Consider the following 19439-nt stretch of genomic DNA (forward strand, 5'->3'; position numbering starts at 1 on the left):
TATAACACATGCGCTATACACACAGAAGTAAACAGACAAGCAAGTGTAGCACGTATACTATTTGCAGGATTTTTTGGAATTTTTTCATCATCAATAAACAAAATACTTCTAGATGCACAAATAAAAGAATATAACACGAAAATATCCAAAAGATAAAACACTTACGACGAAGAACACAATAATATAGAGATAACACCTACCGCACCACAGTTGCCACCCCTTCCACAAAATCATTCACTATCATTAGTTCCGCGTAATTTCCGAAACCTAGCAATCACAAATAATCCAAATTCTAGACCAAATATAACACAAAGCCCCATCCAACATATAATGACACATCATTCACAAAATGATAATACAAACGAACAAATTATAGAACAACCCCACACCACCACTTTTCAGTCTCAACATAATCATTTTTTTAGCCCACGATGAGCCGACAACTTGGATCCCTCCATCGCTCAAATTCCCACCCAGCCAACTTCCAAACTCAAATCCCAATAATTCCCCTTTTTGCTTTCCCACCACCCGATTTTCCGATCATTAATATTTCATCAAGCACGAATTCTGATACTAACTCAGATATTTCAGTTTTATATTCTATCTCACAATTTAATAACCCTAATGTAGAAACCCCCGACGAATTTGCAGACTCCGAACCATCTTCCTCAAATTATGCCCAGACCAACTCCTCAGTTTTTTCAAAACCCCCTTTTCAACCAATCCCAGCAAATAATCCACTCCCATCCATTTCCACTCCTTCTTATGCTTCCCAAGTGACCCCAACCTATTCTCCACTTCATTCCGACAGATCATATAATAATTCCCCAGATACCCCCCAAATTTCCCAGGAGCTCGATAATTTTATAACTTTACAACAACAATTATTACACCCCAATACTCTCACAATACATCAACTATCATCCACAATAACATGCTTAAATCCACCTACTCCTACACCCTCCTCAGCTTACACTCCATCATTAGCGAAATCATCCACATCCACCGAAACACCTAGTAGCACTCACCGAGCTTATCGCACTTTTAAACGAAAATTCCCAAATCAACCATTCCCGACCAAACCCGGAACAGCCCGCAAATATATTAATCACCCGCAACATACAAACACGAAAAATTTTCTTGCAATAACCTTACCCTCATTTCCGCAATATACATTAAACACACCTAACGATACTAACGACACACGCAATTTTGTAGATGAACATGTTTTAATGCCAACACTTCATTGGACAGCTTATTATATTTTTTTAACCCCCTTTGCCTACCACTAACAAATAACCATGACAGCATAGAAAAGAACAAAAATATGTTATATAGACTCACCACCACACTAACACCTCGACAATTTACTTACGTTGTATATAAAAAGTTACTAAAAACAATCACTGCACCCCGAGCTAACGAATTTGCAAAAGAATATTACGATCAGAATATCATCCGCCCTAATCAAGACTAATTTTTAGATGAAGACCGCTTCGCAAACCCGCAACTAACAGAAAAAATTTTCATCAACACATCATACGTATTCACACTTAATATTTTTGATAGAAAGAATGATCACATTATTTCAGAATCACTAGCTGATATTCAGGCATACGAAAGCTTCTATGATAAATTTTAGTTATTTTCACTAACCTTTCACTTCCTTTCACCACAGGAACGCGATTTGCACTGTTCCCACGATATTATGTTACGCACTAAACAAACCCACACATATACATACTATCGTTTTATACAAAATCATTTTGATTTGCACACCCCATCAAGACAAACTCACCATCGTTTTCAGTTTCTTAACTCAAAGTACACGTCACCATTTTTCCTTAATTTTACATATTGCATCAAAGATACTAACCTCCACGGCATCCTCCGCAACTATGACCCAGTTACCCAAATGTATATATTCTGTCCCATCACGAAGACCTTCAATGCCGAAGATTCCAGACCCTTCCTTATCCCGTATGAATTTATCCAGCCTATTGAAATACCCATATTAGAATTCATTCACAATACTAAATATAATCATAAAATATATAAGCTCATTCAAAACACACCTTACGAGTTCGCAGTAGGCACCGAAGAACTAAACACCATTAAAGCACTTCAATTGCTTTGGCCACTGCTACAAACTAAAAACATCATGTGCATACTAGCCAAATTACTAACAACATCAGATACGATACACGACATCTTCCCCCACGGCTTTTTCCCAGAAGATTAAGGTAAGTATAATTTGAAATGCTCTCAACTAATAAATTTAAATTAGTACTAACCATTTTCTATCAATAATTGATTTATATTTCTAGTCTTCACACCACGATCATCTACAAAACAGAAAAGAAAAATAAAAATACAAACTTGTTAAACTCTCTTAAAATTCGTTAATTTCTTGCACTAAATAATGTAGTAAATTTCGTACCAAATGTAGTAATTTTATTTATAAATTATTTCCCCATGAAGCAGTAAACTTAATTACGATGAAAATTTATAATTTTAAATTTCCCCCAAACGCGGTAAAATTCAAATTCTATGCAATAAAATGATAAAATGAGAAAGCAGTACTATCCTTTACAAATATTTTCATTCACTCGCACAAGAATTCTATCCAAACTCGCACAGCTCGCCCACGAAGAATTGTTTAAATAAAGATTTTGAGTTTCAAGCTTTCACTATCAACAACTCTAACACACGATAACAAGTTTCAAACTTTCCTTTAACCCGGTTGGAAAGGAATTATATACTAAACCAAACTAACCAACGCAGCTTACTAAACACCACAAATCAAAAAATAACAGCATGACTAAGAAAAGAAAACCAACGGTACCCAAACCGGATTAACCCAGTTTAAAACTGGATAATTTATTCTTTTGAAGACTATTACAAAGTCTAAGAAAGAAATAATAAAACACAAAAAAGTCGCAAGACAAACCCATACCAGAAACAATTTGATTTTTGAAAAAAGGACACAACCAAAGTAACATAAGAAAGACCAACATAAACCCAACATAAAACGTTATCACATAACAGGACCTCTCAAAGAAACAGCATTAAATCATACCCCCACTCCTGGCCTAACCAGCCAGAGAGGAAGTCCTGAGCATGCTCTATAGCTGGCCTAACCCACCGCGCTACATCCACGCTTTGTGACCACACTCCTATTTTTAATAAGAGGTACTCAAGGGTGAGTAACTTTTCAAAATAACCGAACTAAAACAAAACGCTTTTGTGAAAACGACTTACTAAAATCATGATTAAAAAACTGAATTAACATAATTTTATAAAATATAAATCATACTTTGCACTGTATAGATCATACACAACAACAAAGACGAACATCCAAAGACTAGACGATCCCATCACACTCGAACAAAAGAATGGCTAAACACAACCGACATGCCGCCCACAATCACAACTCAAAGGATTTAGAGTACGACTTGACTTCGCAGAAAAGGACTTCATTGAACTAGAACAATGACCACCTCGATGTTCAAGTATACGTACAGATCCGAGTTACAAGGCATCCCTTCCACACACGATCTTCACGCCATTCCCAGACGAGTTTGCACACAAAACAAGTTCTCTACATAATACAGAAAAATCTGTCATGGCAAACCATTTTGAAATCGAATTGATTTCTTTGGGGATCACAGTCGTTGTCGGATGACAACGTAACAATTTCCTATCCATAATTCCAGCGTCCTGGAACGTTCTTCTCCAAGAGGAACCGGACAAGAAAATGATGTTCGATTAATACCAACGTTCATCATCCATCCTTCAAATTGCAGAGAAGAAAGATAGTTCTAAAAAACTCTGTAAACCCCGGATGGGTGGAACTTGATCTAAACTACATTTTATAATTGGATAAATTGGATATTTTACCACTGTAAAATATTTAATATTAACCAATCATAATCCATCTAACTAACAACCCACTTTTTTGTAGGCGCTGAAATTACTTGTAATTTCAGCACCAGAGATTTGAATTTAACTTAGAAATTAGTTGCCTCTCCAAGAGAACTTCAGCAGTTGCAATAAGCCAGTATACTCTAGATCTATTGAGCCTAGGAGAGACTAGTTAAACACCCTGAGACTAATAGATATAAGAGTAAGATTAGGATCGGTATTAGACTAAGAAGTTGCACGAATCTATCCGGCCGAAAATAAGATAGCGTGACGAGCAGACGGTGTACTCTATCCGAAATTACTCTATGAGTTAACCACATCGGTCCTAACTGAAAGTTAATATACTTTATTTCATCTGAGATAAGTAAGATCAATTCATCTGAGATACAAACCTAGAGTTGCAAGCAATCAGTTTTTCACACGGCTATTTTCGTCTTAAGAAAGAAGAGTGAAAATAATTAGTATTTGATGAAAGTATACAGTAAAACTAGGAAGGTAAAAAATAATAAGGGTATTAAGGCCTTAATAGGAAAACCACAATTTCCTTTGGCGTTTGAAGCCAATCATATCGGATAAAAAGTTAATTCGGAATCAAATGTGGTCGACCGCTAAAACTAAAATGCAAATCAGATCTTACAAATTAATTATTGAAAAGTAACGTTATTTGAGTAGAGAGATTTTTACCCTCGAAGACAATTTTTGATTTAACAGGTTTTCACCCCTACCCATCCCCCTAAATTGACAGGAAAAAATTGTACTGTAGGCCAAACTTAATTTGAAAGATTTGTATTACAAGGTCAACTGGAGTATAATTTCATTGAGATAATTCAGCTTTTTGTTTTAAACCATTTGAAAAAACTGAAAAAATTGTCAGTAATTGATATATACATTAAAAATGGATTTGTAAACTGATTTCAAGTGCCAGCATTTGAGGTTTAAACTGCAGCTAAACGGTCTTTCAGCATTTGAGAATTAAACTTCAATGAACTAATACCACTGTTAGAGATTTGAAGTGCAACGGAACGTATTTTCAGTAATTGAGATTTGAACTGCAGCGAATTTTTCTCAGCAGTTGAAGTTTAACTGGAACGAACTGTTGTCAGCTTTTGAGATTTGAACTGGAGTGAATTATTGTCAGCAGGGTGGATTTGAACTGAACGGAACGTTTTTTCAGCATTTGAGGTTTCAGTGCAAATGCGCTGTTGAAAGGAGCGGATCAAATTGTCAATATGTCAGATGCAGATGGATGTACTTTGTGAATCATGCTATTTACTTTTCCCCTCAAAACAGGGGGGACATTTGATAACGTTTTTCGAAGTTGTCTTCAATTAAGTTATATGGTTATTTTTGGACGCGATTGACCGGTTTAGATCAAAAAGCGATTGGCCGTTTGTAGACGCAAAATTTTTTGACGAAATAGCAGGAAAAGGGTTGACAAACAGATGTCGACAATTGCAGAAACTTGTTTTAGAAGTGACAGAAGGAACGACACTGGCCATTAATGATCTTTTACAAAAAACAAAAATAAAAGTCAACCGGTTGCAGTAGCGTAAGGAAGTATTCAGATGTTGATACTACGTGGCGTCTAGCACTTTCCGAGTTATGAAAAAGCGAAAAAACTGCTCAAACTATTGTATGAAAACTGTATGAGCAACCATCAAAAACATCAGCAGCATCCTGGGAACCACCAACACAAGTTTCAGCACATTCATAACAATTGAGAAACTTAAAAGTTTTCAAACCACTAAGAAACTCAACACCATCAAAACCCTCGGAAACTTGTACAACCTCAATATCATCAGAAGCATCAGTAACCTCACAACCATTAAGTCTTCCAGCATTCTTAGAACGATCGGGAACATCAACAAGCGCATCCTTGTACAGGCATCATCTTATCAAATTTTAAAACCAGTGAAACTACAACAGTGGCGCACTTCAAAAAAAGTTTAGCGCGAAGTTCTTTTTTTTCTGCTTGATGTCATCGAAAAACTTCGAAAAACTAATGGACGTGGCTAAAAAAAAAGCGCAGAGTATAAAAAAGCTGTAAAATTGGTCGCAAAAGCTTTGATTTATATTATTATCACTCATTTATCTATGAATTGCGGTCTTCAAAAACTTTCAGTAAGATTTGGCCAAGTCGGCAAAAACTGGAAGCGTTGATTCTATCATCAACACTATACAGTCTTGGCTAGAAATAACAAGCTACAATATATTCGTTCCTTCTCTTAGATACGTTCGCCTAGCAACCGTCGAATAAAGCGCTCTGTATACGTACTTCTGTTAGCCCAAAAAAAATTCTGGCTTCAAAACCATCTATTTTCTTGCATCAAAACAGTTGCAATTACTTTTTTGAGAACCACAGAGGTTCAAAGATTAAGCGTGGACATATGCGAAAAAAATTGTGATTTTGGGGTTGTGCACCTTACCAGGCTCGCATTCAGACTCCTGAATGTTTACCTTAGTATGCAATCGACTCTGAGCATTTTCTGGTGTGCCGATGATTCGATATGTGAAGATATCTTAGCTTTTCTACACCAAACATTGACTCGCAGGATTAATGGTCTCGTTATCCTGGTCGAGTTTTCAACTTACAGTATGAGTAACTATTTGCCGTGAATAAGTACGGCGCTGCTTTTGTTCACGCAGTTATACTGAAAATCACTCAAAACGTTTTATTATATCCGGACAAAGCCCAGTGCGGCATTCAAAAGCAAAAAATTCACCATTTTAAGTGGAAAGCTCAACCAAAGTAAAAATTATGAAAGTTTTCCTGTGATGTTCGATCTAAGCATTGGAAAGAACTAGTTCTTCTCAGCCAGTTGCTGAGCATTTAAGGTTCAATTTTATGTAACAAAATTCAAATCTTCTGAAAAACAAATAGAAATTGTCCCATGCCAGCAGAACATTACCTTAAAACTGCGGAATCAAAATGTCAAATTCAAAGCATATTCGCCTCTGCTTTTGCATTGTACGATCGAAATAAAACTGCGGAACAACAAAATTCCTATATTCAAACGAACTCTCTAAGTTAAGTAGGAGCAAAGCTACTTGTAGTGAGTTATCTCCAGTTTTTTGCATGTCATTTTTGGTGTCTCTTATGAGCATTCATCTGTTATCATCAACACTATACAGTCTTGGCGAGAAATAACAAGCTACAATATATTCGTTCCTTCTCTTAGATACGTTCGCCTAGCAACCGTCGAATAAAGCGCTCTGTATACGTACTTCTGTTAGCCCAAAAAAAATTCTGGCTTCAAAACCATCTATTTTCTTGCATCAAAGCAGTTGCAATTACTTTTTTGAGAACCACAGAGGTTCAAAGATTAAGCGTGGACATATGCGAAAAAAATTGTGAGTTTGGGGTTGTGCACCTTACCAGGCTCGCATTCAGACTCCTCAATGCTTACCTTAGTATGCAATCGACTCTGAGCATTTTCTGGTGTGCCGATGATTCGATATGTGAAGATATCTTAGCTTTTCTACACCAAACATTGACTCGCAGGATTAATGGTCTCGTTATCCTGGTCGAGTTTTCAACTTACAGTATGAGTAACTATTTGCCGTGAATAAGTACGGCGCTGCTTTTGTTCACGCAGTTATACTGAAAATCACTCAAAACGTTTAATTATATCCGGACAAAGCCCAGTGCGGCATTCAAAAGCAAAAAATTCACCATTTTAAGTGGAAAGCTCAACCAAAGTAAAAATTATGAAAATTTTCCTGTGATGTTCGATCTAAGCATTGGAAAGAACTAGTTCTTCTCAGCCAGTTGCTGAGCATTTAAGGTTCAATTTTATGTAACAAAATTCAAATCTTCTGAAAAACAAATAGAAATTGTCCCATGCCAGCAGAACATTACCTTAAAACTGCGGAATCAAAATGTCAAATTCAAAGCACATCGCCTCTGCTTTTGCATTGTACGATCGAAGTAAAACTGCGGAACAACAAAATTCCTATATTCAAACGAACTCTCTAAGTTAAGTAGGAGCAAAGCTACTTGTAGTGAGTTATCTCCAGTTTTTTGCATGTCATTTTTGGTGTCTCTTATGAGCATTCATCTGTTACTGTTTCATGTCTCCCCATCTTCGTGTCAAATGACACCATCCGAGTCGAGATTTTTCACCTAATTTGAAGCAAGATTTGAGCGGTTTGAGCGACTTTTTTTAGACGATTACGCTCAAAATCTTGCTTCAAAATGAGCGGTTTGAGCGGTTTTTGAGCGGTTTTTGAACGGTTTATCTAAAAAAACCGCGCAAGATTTGAACGGTTTTGAGCGGTTTATCTAGAAAAAACCGCTCAAAAACCGCTCAAATCTTGCGCGGTTTTTGAGCGGGTTTTTTAGATAAACCGCTCAAAACCGTTCAAAGCTTGCGCGGTTTTTGAGCAGTTTTTTTAGATAAACCGTTCAAAAACCGCTCAAACCGCTCATTTTGAAGCAAGATTTTGAGCGCAATCGTCTAAGAAACCGCTCAAACCGCTCAAATCTTGCTTCAAATTAGGTGAAAAATCTCGACTCGGGTTGGCTAATTTTCTCCAAAAACTAGACCCTCCAGAGAAGGTTGTGACAGTTAGCAAGCACTGATTTCCCATCTCTCCCAACTCACCCTGTCCTGGAATTCTTTCGCGAGCCAGAAACTGCTATACGAGTTGAATTCAATATGCCATTTCGAGAATAGTTACCTGAAATAACACTTGTCATTACTGAAGGCATTTGATGCGTTTTTCCGCATGACTGCTCGATGCGTGAACAAAGCTCTTTGGAAAATACACAAAAATTAACAGATAGTATGCATCCTCACAAAAAACTTGCATTCAACGCTTTGAGGATAATTTGACCAGACTGGACAAAAAATTACATTTCCGTTTCAAAATGGTTCTCGACGGGAAGAATAGACAAGGTTGGCAAAATCGGTGCTATCTGTTTGAGGAATCCCAAACAGCATAGAAATTCAACGAGTTTGCGGATTCCGCGACGATACTGATTTTGGCATATAGCGGAATTCACTCACTTTTCCCGAAAATGCACAGTTTGACGTTCTAATGATGGTCATTCATTTGTTGCCAAAAATTCTCTCCACATCAGCTAATGATAGTGCAGTGGGAAACGAAGTATTGAATCAAAAAGCCAGAGGAGTTAGCATTGTTAATCAGGATGTTTAGAATTTCTTTGGTGTCAGCTGAGACTGTGGTAAGTTTCTATCTTTTAAAATTTTAAGAGGAAGCTTTCTGTTGACGTCAACGGATTGTTAAAAATTAGGCATACCGACTAATTAGGCTATGACAAACAAAACATATTTGGTCCTCATACACAACCTCGTAAAATCACTCGTTACAACACGAAAACGATGCTTATGTGAGGTGGCGGAGGGGGGGGGGGTGGTCGAAGGGAAACGAGCCGCGAAAAAGACGTGAGTTACATGTTCACGTTTATTTTTCAACCCCGTAACTCTATGCTTTACGTAGTTCAGTACTAACAATGTATAGGTACCTTTTGTACTATGAATCTACATTTGAATGAAACCAACTGATTGAACTGTTATTACAAAATCAATTAAAAGTTCAAAAACTGGGGGAGGACTATAATTTTTTGTCAAGTAGGCTATGATGGGGGCTGTAATGGGAAAGGTTCTCGTCTTTTAGCTATCTTTGTAAAACGCCTTGTTACACCATAAATTAAAGCTTATCTGAATTATGAGAAAAGAATCCAAAGGTGATAAATTGTCTTTAGTAAACGCTTTCGTAATTTTGCAAGATGGCAAAAACCTGTGTAGACCCAGAGAAGCGCCCTTCTTCATTTTCCTCCACGTCTGCAAGTTTTTAATAATAATTTTTCTGTTCAACTTGCCCGATTGTTGCACAAATTGGCATGTGGACTAATTAGGCTATGAAAAATTTTTTGTCTCCATACTTAAACTGGTTAAACCGCACGGTACACCATAAAATTGATCCTTAATTGAAGTGGAGGGGGGGGGGGGGCAAATCAGATTTAAAACGGTAATCAGGAAACAGCGAGGATATAAAGCAATGCCGTTAATGATAGTTGATGCGTCATATTAAAATACCACGTGACTTTTTACGACTTCTTGATGCAATGAAGCTTCGTATATGCGTTAATATCTAACCATGTCGAACCAGCAGAACGATAACAACCTCCACAAGACCATAGACAACGGGCGCTACAAACTCACCCAGCGTCTGGGCAGCGGGTCTTTCGGGGAGATCTACAAGGCGGTGGAGACGGGCAATGACAACAAAGAGTACGCGGTCAAGCTAGAGAAAACTACTGAGAAAAGTGCACAACTTAAGTCCGAGTATGCATTGCTGAACGAACTGAAACATATTGATGGATACCCACGAGTGTTCGGCTACTACAAAATGAACGAGCAGTATTACGCCATGGTTATGCAGTTACTGGGTGAGAGTCTCGAAGGTCTGTTCGATAAGTGCGACCGACGCTTCACAGTCAAGACGTCGATTATGATCGCTGATCAGATGATTACGCGGCTGCAGTGCCTGCACGAAGAAGGCTACATTCACAGAGACATGAAACCAGATAATATGATGATAGGTATGGTATGGAAGTGAGCTTCAGGATAAAAAATGAAGGAGCTCGGCGTCGAGGGGCGCTGCCTTTCTTTTGCCGGATGTGGTTCTTTTTAGCGTTTCAAGAGAGCTCAGAAATCTAACATGAACGCTTTAAAAAAAATGCCACCATTGTACGCAAAAGTTTACCACGAAACAAAAAAATCCCAAAAATTACTTCACTCTGATTGAAAGAAACCCGCAGCTGATGAAAGTTAAATCAGTTAAACCTAACCAGTTTTAAATGCTTATATTGGTGGTAGCAAAGACAAAAAATGTTCAATATAAGCCAAATGTAGCAGAAAAAACGTTGATTTTTGAACTGATTCAAATACAGGGCTTTTTTCCATTCCCCCTAACCACAGTTGGTTTGAAATTTTAAAAGCTGATTTTGTGTGGTCATAATGCATTGAAATGTCGCATGGTGATTAAACTAAATTTCTTGAACACATTTGTTCCTCTTGCCTTATTTCGTAAAATCACGCGTTTAGCCATTATAACCAGTAAGACAACTGAACAAATTGGAAATTTTGAAATAGCGGAGTAAGTAGAAAAGAGACCGCTCTTTTTCATTGCATAAAACTCTTTGATGTTGTTTGTTTCTTTCAGAGTCAAACATTTTTGAAAACTCTTGTGTGAATCTTTTCCAATCTGATTTTATATCTATAGGTAAAATTGAAAACCGTTTTTGGGCTGCGCCATCAAGTGTGGTTTCTATTAATGCTGTGCGTCTATGTATCCAATCTAGATGAAGTGGCGTATTTATTGGTTCAGGTCCTATATTTAAAATTAGATTTGCTGTGATTGCGTTTAGATAATCCTCTACATAGTATTCAGGGTTCGTACCTGTGAAGACGATTAGTGGCTTATTTGATGATATTAATGATCCACCCATTAGGTATGGATTCATATTCATCTGTAAAGATTCTGCGGTATTTGGCATTTGAGAAAAATTTGTAAGTTGGTTTTTTGTTATTTCATGTTGTTGTAAATAATATGGTAGTGGGTTTTCGCTATGCATTTGAGTTGGTTGATAAGATTGTGTATTGACTGGATTTTGTGGTTGAACAAAACTATTCTTAGATAATGCATTTGTTCTAGGTTGTCGTATTTGTTCTTCTCGTGTATATGGTTCAAAAATACCTGGTTGATCTATGTTATAATAACGAGGTATGTGGCTTGGATAAAATACTTGAAAATTTGGGTTATAATATTCTTCATCAGCTGATGGAATATAACTAGCTGTATGGTAAGGAGGTTGATTTCTGTAGTGATATTGATTTGTATTATGTTTGTTTTGTTGAAAAAATGGATAATTTTCACTTCGATCTTGTGAAGTTTGTGGATAATAATTAAAATTTACTGAGTTTGATGATGGTTATTGTATATTTTGACTTTGTGGGTATTAGTAGTTTTGGGTACTTGTACTGGATGGTTTGGTTGTTTTTGGTCTATTTACATAGTTATAGTTATGTTCTGCAAAATTTTTTCTATATAATGTGCTTTGTTTTTGTGATGGTTTTGTCAGTGGTCTAAAAGTTTGGTAATCCATATGTGAGTATTTTGGAGCAACAGAGGGTTTTTGGTCTTGTATGAATAGGTGAGATACTTTGTTGTGCTGTAGTTGTTATTGTTTCAACTATTTCTTTACCTACAAAATGTGATGGGGTTTGAATATCTTGTTGTGAAAGATTTCTTGTTCCGTTTAAGTTTTCTTGTTCTATAAAAGTTGAATTTGGACTATTGTTTCCTGCTCTATCGGGAAAGAATGAATTGTAGTTTAAAAGTGTTGCGTCAACTGCATTTGGATATATTTTAACATAGTTTTTGTGAATTGAAATTAAGTTAATTGCTTGGCTTGATATATCTGTTGGTAGATTCACAAACAATGTATGAGACCACTCAGGGTACCAAACATAATCTGTTAGTTCTGCTAAAACAGTTTTGTCATCTGTATCTTGTGTTCTAACGTTTTTTCTTCTACGTGAAATGAGGTCAATAATATGTGCAAAATAAACAATTATGAACCATGCCAAGATTTTTTGTAAATCGTGTTCAACATCAACATGTTGTGTGATTTCATTACTTGTTAGATTTTCACGGATTGCGTTTAAAAGTTCAGAAAAAATTCCAATTTCCTGTTTTACGGTTGTATGTCGAGATGTTTGAATTGGCGAATCTCTCTGGGATTTTGATGTGTCTAATATAGATAAATAGCTGTAAGTAAGTGAAAATACATCGTTGGTGAATATTGAATTCGCTCTTTGTGAGATTTGATGTTGTATATTTTTTATGTATTCTGTGAAAACTTTTGAAAATTCGATTTCTACGTCATCTGTTTGAATTAGATATCTGTCATGAAATGCATTGGTGAACTGATTTCTTTTGTATTGATTCCATATTGTTGTGTAAGGTTGCAAATTCCTTTTAGATAGTGATCAAGAATTTGTGTTTTGGTTTTTACTTCTGGGAATTCTTTTGTACATGGACTGTCTCCTTTTTCAAATGAATTTTGATTGAATTTTGACAAATTTGTACTTGTCTTCGGTTTTCAGCTAATGGGTTTTTTAAAGAAGGAGAATCGAATTTTCTTCTTGCTTTTCTTCATTTTGAATCATTTTTGTGTTTTATGACTGTTAGTGTGTAATTTTCAATGTGTTTTATTGGTTGATTCCAATTATATAGACGTATTGGTTTGTTTGAGTATGACTTTTTAATCTTTTTTTTACCTTTTATTGATGATGGTGATGTGGTTACTGAGTCAGAAAATTTTAATTAATTGTCAATTTGATGGTTTTTGTTTTTTGAGTCTTTTAGTTTGTGGAGTTCCTATATTTCACTGGTTTCTGATTCTGAGACTGCGTTGCTTCGCTTTGAAAATCGTTTTCGAATAATTTGTTTTTGTTTGCTTATAATTTTCTTCCAAAGTATTTGACGTTTTCTTCTTATGTATCCTATTGTTTGTCTGTGTGGTGTGATTACGAGGTCGTATTTTTTGTCGTTATTTATACAATTGTGCAATATAATTGTTTGTTTATTTCCTAAATTGTCTCTTGACATAAGGCTTAGGATGATGGTTTCGAGATTTGGATTAGTGATTTGTAATGTCTTGAACTATTAGTTCTTCCAATTTTTTGTGGTTAACTTAACTTCTGTCGTGTATTGTGGGGTTGGAGGGAAAAGCATATATCGATTCGTGAGAATTTTTTTTTTATTCTCGTGGCTAATCTAAGCTAAGATAGACTTACCTAACCTTACTTAGGGGTAGTGTTTTGTGATCAAGAGTTGGAGAATAGTAAATCGATCCACAAGGTTCAGGTATAATTAGAATGCAAGTAGTTCGTTAGATACTAATTTAAGTTTACTAAGTTTAAGTATTATCCTGGGTCAGCTAAGAGGAGGGATCAAGTGAAGAATGAGTAACCGAAGTTCTTCACTGTTTCTCTTAATTAGAATGGTTAGTCTTTGAAAAAATTCTGTTAATCCTGGGTCTTGAGTAGAAGTTAGATTGTGAATCGACGTTTGAGGTCGTTAGACACTGATTAATTTGGGAGGGGGAGAACAAAATTGTTCTAATCGATCCAATGATAAGCCTTGATGATCAAAATATTTTATATAAATTTAATTTAATTTAAGTTAAATGAAATTGATTTAAAGAGCCAAGGTAAGCCTTGATGATCTGTTATTTTAAATAAGATTAATTTAAATGAAAACAAGGATAAGCCTTGATAATTTAGGTAAGGACTTGAGTGAAAGAAATAGATTAAGGTTAAGTTTTGATGATGTGAATGTTTTTGAGATTTGCTGCTAAGTTTTACGTGATGAAGCCGGGATGAAAAGATGATTTATATATAATAACAATTTGTTTTATACAAACTAATTTTTGTACTTTTGTATTTAATAAATATTTTTCCAAGATAATTTGATTTTACTGCAGATTTTTTGGAGAGAACGACTAGAGCTGTTGTTATCAGTCGTTATTGTACAACTATTAGGTTTAGCGCCTTTAAAAACTGTTGAAGACTTTTCTTCAAAAATTCTATGTCAGTAAATGAAAATCTAGTCATATTCCAAATATGAAAGTTTGAGTCGGCTATTGACGTACCAGCATGAAATCTATTGGTAGATTTCATCCTAATCGTATGTCGTCTCTTGTCCGAGGTCTTCTTCGAATACCGGGTAGTTCTCGTATTGTTCGGAAAAATGGCTCTGATCTATTGAGTCTTAGAGACATTTCTACTAAATTTTTGTAATATAACATTTTTTGAAAACGTTATATTTGTCTAAATCTAATCTAATGTTTTGGTTAAAGTTTCTAATCTGTGGTTGGTTAAGGTCTTGTTCGAGAGTTTTGGTCGCACCAGATGAGTTAGTTGGTGTTGGTTAACTCATAGAGTAATTTCAGATAGGGTACGCCGTCTGCTCGTCACGCTGTCTTATTTTTGGCCGGCTAGATTCGTGCAACTTCTTAGTCTATTATCGATCTTAGTCTTACTCTTATATCTCCTAGTCTCAATAGATCTAGTGTATACTGGTTTAATACGAGTCGGTCTCTTGGAGAAAGCAACTAAGTTCTAAGTTAAATTCAAATTTCTCTGGTTCTGAAATTACTAGTAATTTCAGCACTTACTAATAAGTGGGTTGTTAGTTTGATGGAGTATGATTGGTTAGTATTCAATATTTTATGGGGATAAAATATTAGAATAATATCCAATAATAAAATCTAGTTTAGATCTGATTCCAAAACCCTCCCCAAACCCCCCCTCCCCCCCCCCCCCCAAGTTAAACCGCTCCAGTTAACCCCCTTACCAGTTTACATCCCCCTTCCAGCTTACACTCCCTCTCTTTAGTTGGGGAGGATGTAGAAACACTTGAGGGGGTGACGTACGTTGAGACATGGCATTTAGTAAAAGACATGGCATGTTTGCAAAATTTGCAAAATTTCTGCAAAAATAATCGAATTCAGTTCTAAAAATGAAATGAATTATAATCGATTGTAATGTATTAGAAAGGATTTTTATTAAAAAAAACGATTAAAATGGATTATCGTAGCAAAAAATTCGATTTACTAGCCAAAAATAATGGATTGTAATAATTCTGTTTTTTCAAAAGTAATCTAATATAATGGCAATATAATCGATTTCGTGGTCTGAATTTCACATGTGAAATGGATTATAATGGCTTATTTTTGTCGCGGGAATCCGTTATAATTGATTAGAATCCAGGAGCGCTCAGTGCGGGAGACGTGCTGCGTCGAGTTGAAATGGTATATATGTCAAACTCGTATCTTTAGCTTTAACTGAGCCCCTAGCTGAAGCTTAAAGAGAAATAATATTCGAACTCGCTTGTTCGAATGATGTCTGTCTACTATCCGTTGTAATTTGTCTACTATCCGTATCAGTTTAACCAATTGTCCAAATGTGTCAACCAAAGTAATTTCCCATGTTATTAAGAAATATTATCCATGAAGTTGTCACTACATACTTCGAATGCATTTTATGTATAAAAAAAACAAAAAAAGAACTCGTGAACGAATTATACTTTTATATTTAAAGACAAATCTTGAAATTATGTGTTTTTCTTCTGTAGTATCGACTATAAATACGAAATACTTTATAGGTAAAAAATCATCACAACGATCGCACTATAAGCCTTCGTTCTAAAGCTCTGGCTTTGCACCTATCTTCAACACCTAACTCAATTGCTTTTGAAGTAATGACCTTTCAACCAAAAGATAAATCCCCAGTTGCCCCCGTCTGAATGCATTTATGCGACCAAAAACTATTTTAAAAATTAAAACTTTTGAAATGAAATGACAGTTTTTTAAAATTCTTCTAAGTCAAACCTGATTCATTTTTAAAACTAAACTTTCCAACTGATTCTCGAACGCAATATTCTCTTTGTGCCCTTCTTACTACTGTTTTCTGTTCAGGCAAGGAGCAGAGCAACACGTGGAAGGTGTTTTTGATAGACTTTGGTCTGTGCAAACAGTACAGAGACAAGCGGACGAGAGTGCAGTACGACTACAACGAGCGGAAGAACATGACGGGCACTGCTAGGTATGCGAGTGTCAACAACCATCTGGGGCTAGAGCAGTCGCGCAGAGATGACATCGAGTGCTTCTTCTACATCCTCCTCTACTTCCTCAAAGGTCAGTCAGCTTTTATTTGAAGAAAAATCTCAACATCCTTCCTGTGTAGAGAAGTTTTTGCCCTGATCAATTAAGGTTGCAAGTTTTTGGTTGTGGGTTTGACGATGACTTTTTAAAAACTGATTTTTTAAATGATCAGGCAATGACCAAGGCATACATAAACAAGCCATACACAAGAAAAAAGGAAATTTCTGCGTTTTTGAAAAAAAAGTTATTAAGCGAAAGGGAAAAAATCCAATATTAGTGTATCAAGGACTACGTTATGCACACAAAAAATTAAATTTTGCGAAAATGTTTGTCTGAGTACAAATTTCGATTTGAGTTTGAATTTTTGTTTTTAGATTTTGACTGATTTTCAAAATGGAAAAAATTTTGTGTCGCCATCGAAAAAATTTACGTCATACGGTTTGCATACATAGGAATTGTTTGATTTGCATTTTTTTCAAAAAACAAAGACCTCAGCTTTTTCATCACCAGACTGTTTTATCAGAATCAAACAGCCGCAGAAATTAGTTTTTTATTTTTTTCAACCAATTATTTGAAGTTGTTCGAAAGATTTCTGACAAGCGTTTTTCCATACACTTGATGTATGGAATTGTATGATAAGCTTTTTCGATGTATAGAGGTTAACCCGGTTATATTTTATTGGTATGTATTACTCAGTTTTTGTTCCAAATACCCCTTAGGAAAGAAACATTGTCTGAGGGTTTGTTTTTTCCAGAGATTTTGACTAAAAAAACTCACTTGACTGCCAGGAAAACTTCTTCAACAATAATTCGAAATTTTCAAAAAAAAATCAAGAAAACTGTCTGAAATTAAAAAAAAAAACTAATCACAAAGGTTTGATTTTTCGGCTTAAATGACACAAACTCTATCAATGAAAAGATGAGACGTGAGGTGACGCAAGGGAATTTTGGTATCTTTTCAAAAAAAAAGTTCGTCGCATTGCAAATTACCATAAAGAATGAAAAAAATTTTGAAAAGTTTCTATTTAGCAATGTACACCCAGGTCGAGGTGCTCGATTTATGTTTCCACGTTGGCGAACGAATTTCGGTATGTTTAATTTCTCGGACAAATTTCGGTATGTTTAATTTCTCGAACGAATTTCGGTATGTTTAATTTCTCGGACAAATTTCGGTATGTTTTGACTATCTGACCAAATTTTGGAATCTTTCAATTTTCTCGGCCCAATAAAAAAGTGTTTGACTTAGTTCGACTCAGTTCAGATATGCTTCGACTTTCTCGGCCGACGATTTTTAAAAAATTGTTTGTCCGACCCCGCATAGATAGATATGTTTTGACTTTCTCGGCCAAAAATGGGTATGTTTTTAGACTTTCTTCTAATATTTATTTGATCCATCAAAAATTTGATTCAAGCGACGTGACTAATTATGTGATGTTAAATGATTATGTCAACTTTCTAGACTATGAAAATTTGAGCTTTATTTTGAACTGAGTCTGTTATCAAGTATGTTTTTGTCTGGTTAAAAAACTACCCGAGCTCATTGATTAATATTTTTCTTCGAAAACCAGAAGAGCATGGCTCTTTGTATTAGGAGGAAGCCCTGAGTGTATCAGGAAGAAGCCAAACGGCCATGTCTTCCTGGGTTTCGGATTCAAAATGAAAGGTTTCAAGATACACCTATGCAATCAATCTTGGTTTATTCCGTCAGCTACAAAATGTCCCTTTTCATTAACTCGGCGAAGTGTCACTAGCTAGAATTGTCTGCTTTATCTGAGACTGTTTTGAGAAAGTATTCGCAGTTTGTTATATTTGTAACTTTTTCCATTCTGGATTTAGTTTTTTTTGTTTGCTCGCTTTTTGGTTATTTTCTAGTTTTTTTTCTCAATTTCGAATACCTTCACTTTAATCATTATAGTTAGAAAAATCGTGCACATGTTTAGGTCTCAGTCTGTAATTTTTCAGACTACATCGCACTAAAACTGAAAGCCTGAAACCTCGTTTTCGCCATTATGAGTACTTTAGCCACATTTGAACTACGGCCCGTATCGAACAAAAACTTTAATTTTTACAAGAAACACTTAACATGCGATCTAAATATCTAACTGGAAAATCTTTTCGAAATGTTTAAAAAAGGCAGGTATTTGAAAGTTCACTGATTAGAAATAAGCTAAATCTAGGCTATTTTTCTAAATCTCCTGTTTGAGTTCGAGCCCCGAACTACCGTTTGCTTGACGATTGTGCCAACCGCTTGTGCTGAATAATTTTAGCAAACTAATCCCGGGTCGAGATCCCGCTCAAAAACCGCTCAAGATTTGAGCGAATTGAGCGGTTTTCCAGCAAGATTTGAGCGGTTTGAGCGGTTTGGGCGGTTTGGGCGGTTTGGGCGGTTTTTTTGGAAAAACCGCTCAAACCGCTCAAATCTTGCTTAAAAAACCGCTCAAAAACCGCTCATTTCTTGCGGTGATTTTTGAACGGTTTTTCAAGCAAGATTTGAGCGGTTTTTGAGCGGTTTTTGAGCGGCAACGTACCCCCCCCCCCCCCCCCCCCCCCCCCAACGTACCCCCCCTCAACGTACCCCCCTACCCACGACGTAACCCCCTCACGTTCAACCATTCCCCCACGAAACCCCCAACTACGACGTGCCCCCTCTCTCTCTCTAAATAGGGGACATCTAACCCTAGTAAGGGACATCAACTCTAGTAAGAGGTGAGGGGGGACATCAACTCTAGTAAGAGGTGGGGGGGGGGGGTTGGTGTGCGATCTTATAATCGATTATTTTTGTTATTTTGTAGAGACTGACAATAAAAATCCTGACA

General features: G+C 36.1%; 1 protein-coding gene across 1 annotated transcript in view; it reads left to right on the plus strand.

Moving 5' to 3' along the window:
• The first annotated feature begins 10047 nt into the window (after window positions 1-10047).
• The window catches only part of LOC134844840 (casein kinase I-like), a 28628-nt gene continuing 19236 nt past the window's right edge, over window positions 10048-19439 (plus strand). The window contains exons 1-2 of the mRNA XM_063861657.1: window positions 10048-10492; window positions 16439-16657. Of these exons, the coding sequence (XP_063717727.1) occupies window positions 10048-10492; window positions 16439-16657 (664 nt within the window). The remainder of the gene's footprint in view (window positions 10493-16438; window positions 16658-19439) is intronic.

Source organism: Symsagittifera roscoffensis, chromosome 4 (assembly GCF_963678635.1).
Source record: "Symsagittifera roscoffensis chromosome 4, txSymRosc1.1, whole genome shotgun sequence".
NCBI lineage: Eukaryota > Metazoa > Xenacoelomorpha > Acoela > Convolutidae > Symsagittifera > Symsagittifera roscoffensis.